The 9392-nt window shown below is 39.6% G+C and overlaps 2 protein-coding genes across 2 annotated transcripts; both read left to right on the top strand.

Moving 5' to 3' along the window:
- The first annotated feature begins 2836 nt into the window (after nt 1-2836).
- Nucleotides 2837-3391, top strand: LOC133814389 (uncharacterized). The gene has a single exon (XM_062247355.1). The coding sequence runs from the start codon at nt 2837-2839 to the stop codon at nt 3389-3391; it is 555 nt and encodes a 184-aa protein (XP_062103339.1).
- Nucleotides 3392-3628: 237 nt separating this feature from the next.
- LOC133814388 (uncharacterized) lies at nt 3629-4962 on the top strand. The gene is made up of 2 exons (XM_062247354.1): nt 3629-4078; nt 4840-4962. Exons 1-2 carry the CDS (start codon nt 3629-3631, stop codon nt 4960-4962), a joined length of 573 nt encoding a protein of 190 aa, XP_062103338.1.
- The last annotated feature ends 4430 nt before the right edge of the window (nt 4963-9392 follow it).

The raw sequence follows: 9392 nt of genomic DNA, 5'->3' as shown, positions 1-9392 counted from the left end.
TATTTATAGAGAAGGCTGCAAAATACTATCCCACATATTTTGGGTAGTTACTCTTTTTGCATAAATAAAATAAATGGTTTTAAATGCCTATAATCAAATATAAAAGGAAACGTCCCCTGAAGACCAGGGGACGTATAACTGACAAAATAATATCCCACGATTCTAGGGGATTTATAGTAATAAATGAGGATTACATCTCGTATGGACAACACTTATAGATATTCAAGGTTTTTATCATATATCTCCAAGGACTTAGCTTCCTAGGTTTTTCGTCAGCTTTCGAGCTAGAGACATCTCCCGAGGTCACATGGCTTTCGAGATCGTATGTGCGTCGAGCTCGGGACCCCTGATCTAAGGTCATCCTTGAGGATGGATGTGTCTCCGGAGCTACCTTTCAAGGTCATGAACACTTCGAGGTCACCATATTCGAGGTCGTCTATGTCTTGCAGGCTCGATATTTAGTCCTGGAGCATACTCTAAACCTTACGAGTCCAATTGTTTGTGAATCCAACTTTCGAGGTCACATTTAACATGGCTAAAAACTGGGTACAAAGAAGAGAAATCTAGAACTCAGTAGGCTGGAGAAGTTCTTGTTCGGAAAACCACTGAACCACATTTTGTCTCAGTTCAAAAGGGCACCGATGGTGGGTTAGTCTCAAAGGATACTCAAGAAGCTGTTGCTAAGGAGGTGTGTGATACCAAAGAAGGGCATGATTCAGGTTGGCTCACTCCTAAACGAGTTGGGAGTGTTAAATAATTAGCTCCTGCGACTCAGAATCAAATGAAAAATTCTTATAGTGCTTTGCAAGATAGAATAATGGAGGTCACGAATTTGGGATTATCTACAACAAACATTTTCCATGGAGGATTGCAACATACTTAGTTGGAATGTCAGGGGTCTTAATAAAAGGGAGAAGCAGAGATCTCTTCATACTTTTTGTTGTTTAAATAACATTGGTATAGGAGCGTTTCTTGAAACCAAGCTTCAGGGTAATAAATTAGAGGAGATGATGTCAAATAATTTTGTTGGTTGGAATTTTTATTTTGGCCCAACTAGTGAAGGAAGACTTCTGCTGGTTTGGAAGTCTAATATTGTGTCTGTTGAGGTTTTACAGGACAGTGATCAGTTTATTCACTCTCGAGTTAAAGATTTGGGATAAGGTAAAGAGTTTTGTCTGTCTTTTGTTTATGGGAGGAATACGGTGGAGGAAAGATTTCAGTTATGGCAAGATTGAATGGACTAAACTTTCCAGTTAAACCATGGCTTTTGGATGGGGATTTTAATTCTGCTTTTCATTTTGATGACTTTTTGGTGGTCGTGCTGTTACTGATATAAAAATGGCTGATGCTCAGAGGTGGCGGGCTAATGGTATGGTTGATGAACTTCGCACTAGTGGTTCCCATTTTACATGGTCGAATAAACAAGCTGCCGAGGCCAGAATTTATTCCAAATTGGATCGAATTTTTAAAAATGAAGCTTGGATGGATCTATACCCTCATTTTGAAGCATGTGTCAATTGGGACGTGTTATCTGACCACTGTTTTTGTATTATTAAGTCCATAACAGTAGTAAATTCAGGAATTAAATCATTCAGATATTTCAATATGTGGGCTGAACATGATGGTTTTAGGGATATTGTGATGCAAAGCTGGTCTAAACCGATTGGAGCTCATGGTCTAGAGCCAATCCTGAGGAAATTGGTTAGACTTAAACATGTTCTTCACCTGTTTAACAGAAGGGAAATTGGTGATGTTGTTCACAAGTATACAATAGCTAAGGACCAATACCAATATGCCCAATGTCAGCTTCAAAAAGACCCTCATTCAGCTGATCTTCAAAGGGAGGAGAGGCCTTGTTTTGAGGTTTTTTCTAGCCAATCTAGATATTATGAAAGCTTTCTTAGACAAAGAAACAAAATTAACTGGCTTCGATTCGATGATGATAACACATTCTATTTTCATGCGTGTTTAAAACAGAGGAAGTCTACTAATCGTATCACCTCATTTATAGATGATGCTGGGCAGATCAATAATAGATTTAAGGATGTAATGTCTCATTTTTTGAATCATTTTCGAAGCATTATGGGCAGTCATAGTTTAGCCTCTGAGGCTATTTAGAAAGAGTGTTTTATTCATGGAGGAATATTGTCTTTGGATCAGCAACTGAGCTTGATGAAACCTTTCACCAAGAAGGATGTGGAAGCTGCAATGTTCAGTATTAACTCAATTAAAAGCCCGGGTTCTGATTGATATGATTCGGGTTTTTTTTAAGTGATGTGGAAAGACTTAGGAGAGGAAATTTATGCTGCCATCTTGGGGGTTTTTTGATCATGGTGTGCTGCCAGCTGAGATGAATAATACAACCCTATCTCTTATTCTGAAAGTTGAGACACCTACTAAGGCTGAGGAGTATAGGCCTATAGCATGTTGTAATACTCTTTATAAGTGTATTTCGAAAATGCTATGTGGTAGATTGACTAAGATTCTTCCTCTGTTAATTAATCAACATCAAGGAGCTTTTGTCAAAGATAGATTGTTGGCTCACAACATTCTCATCTTCCAGGATATTATTAAAGGCTACAAAAGGAAAAACATCTCCCCTAGATGTGTGATGAAGATTGACCTTAGCAAAGCGTATGATACCATAGATTGACAGTTTTTGGAGGACATTTTGAGAGCCTACTATTTTCCCAGCAGATTTATTCGATGGATTATGATCTGTTTGAAGGGCACCTCTTACTCTATTATGATGAATGGTAGAATTCAAGGGAGTTTTCTTGGTAGAAAAGGCTTAAGACAAGGGGACCCTATCTCTCCTTTTTTTTTTGTGCTTGTCATGGAATACCTTACTCGTCTTCTTATTCAAGCTTCTCATAGAAAGGACTTCAGATTTCATCCTAACTGTAAAAAGCTGAAGCATGTTAGCCCAGGTTTTGTTGATGACTTGGTGCTGTTTTGTAAGGGATTTCCTAGTTTGGTTCAAGTTTTAAAAGAGTGCTTCACTTCATTTAGTCTTGCTTCTGGTTTGATAGCCAATATGGCTAAGTCTCAGGTTTATTTTGGGGGTTTAACAAAGGAGGATATGAAGAGTATTTTGGCTATGCTTCAATTTTATGAAGGGTCATTTCCATTAAGATATCTTGGGATTCCTCTCCGGCCTACTAAATGGAAACCTGGAGACTGTGCCTTAATAGTAAAAAAGATTCACCTCAGGCTTCGCTCATGGTCTAGCTGTCATCTTTCATTTGTTGGTCAAGCACAACTTATCCATTCAGTGTTATTGGGTATAAGAACTTTCTGGATGAGCATATTTCTTCTTCCCAATAGTGTCATTTGTGAGATTGACCATTTATGTAGAAAGTTTTTATGGGGATCTGTAGACAGCAATTGAAACAGAAATAAAATGCATCTAACTGCTTGGGACCAGGTCTGTTTGCCAAAGAGTTTAGGTGGTATTGGGTTTAAGGAAGGGTCCAAATGGAGCAAAGTGTTGTTAGCCAAATATATTTGGCCTCTTTCCTCTAAACAAGATATACTTTGGGTGAAATGGGTGGATGCTCTTTACCTCAAAGGGCAGAATTTTTGGGAGCACAAAACTAAGAATGATGTGAGCTAGTACTGGAGAAAGATGGTTAATTTGAAATCTATGTTCTCTTTTGGTGATTTGGAGGCTGCGGTTAAGAACAACAAGCTTAATCTGAGACTTCTCTATACTAAGCTACTGAATAAAGAGAGGCTTCACTTTGCTAATGTAGTCTGGTGTAAGCTGGCTTTGCCCAAACACATATTTATGTTATGGCAAGCTATTCTTGGTCACTTACTCACTCGAGACAATCTTGTTCATTGCCATATCAAGCTTGATTCTTTATTGTGTCCGGTCTGTGAGCTGGAGCAAGAAACTCATGATCATCTATTTTTTGAATGTATCTTTTCTCATCAAGTTGGATTAAAAGTGGCTTCTTGGCTGGGAGATGACATTTGGCCGACCAAGTTTGAGGACTGGTCCAATTGGATGGTAGGGAGACCGAAAGGTCTCAAGAAAAATCTTGCAGCAGCAGCTCTTGCGGCTACAGTCTATGTGATTTGGTGTAATTGTAATGCTTGTATTTTTAGATATACTGATATGACAGTAGCTAGTGCAGATCATTTAATAAAATCTTGGTGAAAGCTAGAATTTTAAGTCTTCCTAGGAAAAATCTTGGGAAAAAAGATCAGGCTGTTGTAGAGATGATGGACCAGTTATAATGGTTTTGTCTATTGGTGCTCCATTTGAGCTTGTGTTGTAACTGTTTTGTTGTGATTCAATATATTCCCTTTTCATCAAAAAAAAAAAAAAGAAGACGCGTGTGGTGCTTTTCTTGACCAATATTTTGAGCACCTTTATTGGGACACAAAAGTTTGAATAATGAATATTTATATAAGCTTCTTGGAGCTGCAAGTAAAAATAAGGTGATCCAAAAGTTAAACTTTATTAGCATCAGCAAGGAAATGAAGGTTCTACATGTATTTTTCTCTTAACAAAATTGATCTTGCTTAGCTTATTGTGACACCAAACAAATTGATCTGTCGTTATCCTTGACATGTTTAGAACTCTACACACTAATCTCATATCTACTTGAGAAAAGAAGTAAAGGTGATCTGAGCCATCACCTTGGTGCTTTTGGAATTTCTTTAGTATGTAATGCCCCCTCCTCAACAACTCCTTAATTTTCTTCTCTTTCTGTACATGATTTAAAAACACAATACAAAACACTTTAACAAAACAAACTATTCACTTCTCATTCTCATACCAAATATTAAGTAAAAACTAAATTACCTTTCGAAGCTCTGTTTGAACAGATACTAAAAGATCAGAATTTGCAGGGTCTTGAAGCTCTACTTCTATTCCTCCTCTACGATGCTTTGGATCTAAATTCTGAGCATACTTATCACCCTTATGAATCTCGAGATGGTTCTTATTGACTATTCCAAAATCTCTAATACCATGTCACTTGTAATTGCATCACTATCTTTTCCTTTTCTTCTTGCTCTTTTTCTTTCTTTTGAGTCTTCTACATTATGTTTAAATGTCATTCTAACACCACTTAAAAGGAAAACATTAACATTTAAAAACTTGGGAAAATCTATTAGTTGGGATCAAACAATGGAAGAAAATGCTTTTGTATTGAATCAGTCAAGCAAAAGGAGTGAGTGATACAAGAGACCCGAGAATAGCTTTATAGACTAGCTCAAGTGGGTCTGTTTGTGTAATGCCCTGGTTAGCCAAGACCATCACAATGTGTACTTTAAATAGTGTTTAACTCGCTAAACGAGTCATTAGGTCATAAACGTGCATCTAAGTGTTGTTAATGGGCCAGAGTGAAGATCTCGGTCAAAAGGAATATATATATTTTATTTAAAAATATTAAACTGTACATGGGATCCCATAAAAGTGTTTACAAAGTTGTTTTCATCCAAAATGGTCATTACAGTTCAAAAGTTACAATCCGCCGACCTATGTGGCAACAATAAGGTTAAATCCTAGTTCCCCTGAGAAACACCTTGGCCGTGGTGGTCAAGCGGCCGCATATGTACACGTCACCACCTAAGCTCTCCACTCAAGGTTGGGTAAGCTTTTCTTTCCCTTTATCTGTACCACATAGCACCCGTGAGCCAAGGCTCAGCAAGAAAACTTATTACTGCATGTATTCAATATAAATAAATGATCATGTAATCATTTTGGGGCTTTAGCCCTAATCAGATTATGACTAGCAAGTCAATCATGGGGTCCTGCACCCTGAATAGATAACTAATGAGTCATTCTAGGGTTCTGCGCCCTTAATAGATGACTAATGAGTCTCTTTGGGGTCCTGCACCCTGAATAGATGACTAATGAGGCATCCTGGGGTCATGCACCCTGAATAGATGACTAATGAGGCATTCTGGGATCATGCACTGTGAATAGTTGACTAATGAGTCTCTCTAGGGTCCTGCGCCATAAGCCATGTGACTATAAAGTCACATGAACCTTTTTGGTCCTGGCTCTGAGTAACTAGTCATAGACTAGCCAAGCGCTTTAGTTTTCTTCGACCAATAGGTCGATTAAGCATTTAATGCTCATGTTGATTAGATCTAATCATTTTGGCCTATGGTCAGAATGCTAATGTCGTTCTTGACTCATAAGTCAATTCCATATGACCAGCGCTAAGTACTATTGTCGATCATGACTGATAAGTCAGAGCTTCCCGACTAGTACTAAACACCATTGCCGTTTCTGACTAATAAGTCAGTGCCATTCACAAGTAAGCAACGGTGCTAGGAATTTACAATGCAACCAATGTCCATATATAGAGCACTCAACATGCCTCATCAATAATCATGTATGTTGTAATGCCCCAAATTTCCTAATAAGGTTTAAGGACCTTGATTAGGAGGCCGGGAGGGCCATAATTGATTTATTATGATATTTAATGACTACATGCATGTTTATGTGAATTGTATTATTATATGATGGTGAATGCATGCATATGGGCTCATATTTATAATGCAAGGGCATTTTGGTAATTTGACCACAGTAGGCGTAAATGTATATTTTGGGTGCATGGTTGAGATTAATTAATATAGCCACATTATAGGGTGGATTGTTTCGAACTTTTCGACATGAGACGATCATGAGATGCAGGTTTTCGGTCTAGTCATAACGGAAATAAGTTCGGGGCTCAGGGTGAGTTTCGGGATGATATTGATGATTTTAGCGTTACCGGGGATTTTAGGGTAACGGGATATGAATTATTGGTGTTTGAGGATATTGAGATTAGCGGGATTTGGGAAGCGTTAATTATGATTAACGGGATAAGCGGAAAGTACCAATTTTACCCCTAAAATAGCTTAAGAGGCTTTAGATGACACAAAGGCAATTTGGTCATTTTAGGGGTGGATATATGTGACTTAGGTGACTGTAGAAGGTGGTAGATTTAAACAGAACAAAAATAGAGATTTGCTTCTTCCTTTCTCGTACATCATCTTCTTCACTTCTCCTTTGAGGGTTTTGAGTTCTTGGTGGAGATTCAAGCTAGGGGAAACTAAAGGCTGGGTTGGAGACTGGGTTTAGCTTGTAAGGGAGGTCCAAGACCAGTTTCAAGGTGAGTTTTAGCCTTTGGTTTCAGGTGTTGCTCTGTTTTTCTTATAGTTCTCAGCTCTAGAATTTGATGTGGGAAGTTGGAATCAATGGGAGTTTTTGGTGTGTGTGTGATTGGGTTTTGGTGAGGAGGTGATGTAGGTGAGGTTTAGGGGTTGAATTGGATGTTTTGGTAAGGTTTGGGATGTGTTTGGAAGGTTGGTTTCAAGAGGAATCGCAAGAATGGAGTTTCAGTGCAGCTGCTGGTCTGAAGCTGGCGCCCCAGCGCCAGCCCTAGCACCCCAGCGCTACTCAGGGTAGAGAGCAGCCCTCTCTATTTCTGGGACAGCACCCCAGCGCTGGTGGGTGGGGCCTAGGCGCTAGGCCAGTTTCAGGAGGTGTTGATTTTAGGGTTCGGGATGGTTTTTAAGGCTCGGGGGTTGGTTCCTTTGCCCCTTTTGAGTAGTTTGAGAGTCCCGAGAGTGGGGGATTGGTCCCGGGAGTGTGGTTTAGTTTGTAAACCATTCATTGATTTGTTTTATTAATGGTTTCTAATTGGTTATGACTAGGTGACCGCTAAAGGACTAAAAGTTGATCGTTCTCAAAGGTCGTTTCTTTTATTAATTCTCGCTCGAACCCAAGGTAAGAAAACTGCACCCTATGTATATGTGACATGCATGGCTATTATGGATGCATGTTGGATGTTTAAATGTAAACATTGATAGCATAATGAATGCTTGGCAAGCTTTCCCATTTGTATATGATTATTATTGAGGCATGCTGGATGATTAAGTGTGATGCATGTGATACACGAGAAACATGTGATTAGGGCATGCCATGAGTGATGAATATGAGATTGGCCAGAGCTTGAGTCTCTGAGTTTATGCATGATCATGATTATGCTAGCAACTGTTTAGTAAGCATGCTGAATGCCCTACTCTTGGATAACTGGCATATGATACATATTGATAGCATTGCTTACCTGTGCATGGTACTGGCTAATTAGTCAGATTTGGCAAAGGTGCTAGTATCAACTGTGAAGTTGTGACTCATTAGTCAGGTTCGGCAGTGGTACTGGGCACTGGTCACATTGCACTGACTCATCAATCAGAATTGGTAAAGGTGTTGGTATCAGCTGTGAAGCTGTGACTTATGAGTCAGGTTCGGCAGTGGTACTGGGCACTGGTCACGTTGCACTGACTCATCAGTCAGAACTGGCAAAGGTGTTGGTATCAGCTGTGAAGCTGTGATTATGGGTCAGGTTCGGTAATGATACTGGACACTGGTCACATAGCGCTGACTGATTAGTCAGAACGGTCTTAGCGTGGTTCACGCAAGCCAACGGAGATCAGATATAATCGACCATCAGCATTGAATGACTCAAAGAGCATTAATGCCCAACCGACCTTGAGGGTCGATGAATGAAATAAGTGCTTGGAGGCTAGCGGCTTACCTAGCAGCCACTCTCCCTCTTGAATCATATGGTGTTCACTCATTGGTTTGGAAGCTTTATGCTCCGTGTGATTATAATGATAATCATTTGATAATGCTTATGAATAGTGTTATATTTTCTTGCTGGGCTTCGGCTCACGGGTGCTGTGTGGTGCAGGTAAAGGAAAAAGGAAGCTAGACCATGCTTGAGTTGGAGGGCTTAGGTGATGACGTGTACATATGCAGCTGCTCGTCCGTCACGGCCGAGGTTTAAAGTGGAACTAGGGTTAAACCCTGTTTTGCCGCTTAGAACGGTCTGTTGTAAATATTTTCTGTAATAAACTCTGAAATTTATATTTTCGGGATCCCAATGTATATATTAAACGTTCTAGTGAAACGTTACACCCTAACCAAAATATTTAATCCCTAAACCGCTAATCATACTTAGTTGCATGATTTTGGCCAAATGACTCGATTAGCGAGTTTAGCACTGTTTACAAGGCACACCGTAACGGTCTCGGGAGTTAGGGCGTTACATATGTCACATACTGGGTGCAGTTTTCTTACCTCAGGTTCGAGCTTAAAATAAATAAAGAACGACCCTTGAGAATGATCATGTCCTTAGGCCCTTAGCAGTCACCTAATCATAACCAAATATGAAATCCCATCAATAAAATGAGTAATAAAAGGTTCATGGACTAAAACCCAGCTCCCGGGACCACGAATCCTACTAAAATGGTTAGTAGATTCGATCTCGAGCCTTGAGATACTCCTAAAACTACACAAAAACCCAACCTAGAACAAAGAGGACAAACGAGCCGCGACCTGCCTCCCAAGGGCCGCAGCGCGCCCCCAAGACAGAGAA

This window comes from Humulus lupulus, chromosome 2 (assembly GCF_963169125.1).
Source record: "Humulus lupulus chromosome 2, drHumLupu1.1, whole genome shotgun sequence".
Taxonomy (NCBI): domain Eukaryota; kingdom Viridiplantae; phylum Streptophyta; class Magnoliopsida; order Rosales; family Cannabaceae; genus Humulus; species Humulus lupulus.
Note: the sequence above shows the minus strand (reverse complement) of the source record. Positions and strands in the feature narration are given on the sequence as shown.

Excerpts from the sequence above, each read along its gene's own strand:
- LOC133814389 (XM_062247355.1), top strand. The coding sequence starts at position 2,837 with ATGGAATACCTTACTCGTCTTCTTATTCAAGCTTCTCATAGAAAGGAC.
- LOC133814388 (XM_062247354.1), top strand. The coding sequence starts at position 3,629 with ATGGTTAATTTGAAATCTATGTTCTCTTTTGGTGATTTGGAGGCTGCG. Across the intron at positions 4,079-4,839 it reads CTCTTGCGGCTACAGTCTAT|ATACTAAAAGATCAGAATTT; the intron begins GTGATTTGGTGT and ends CTGTTTGAACAG.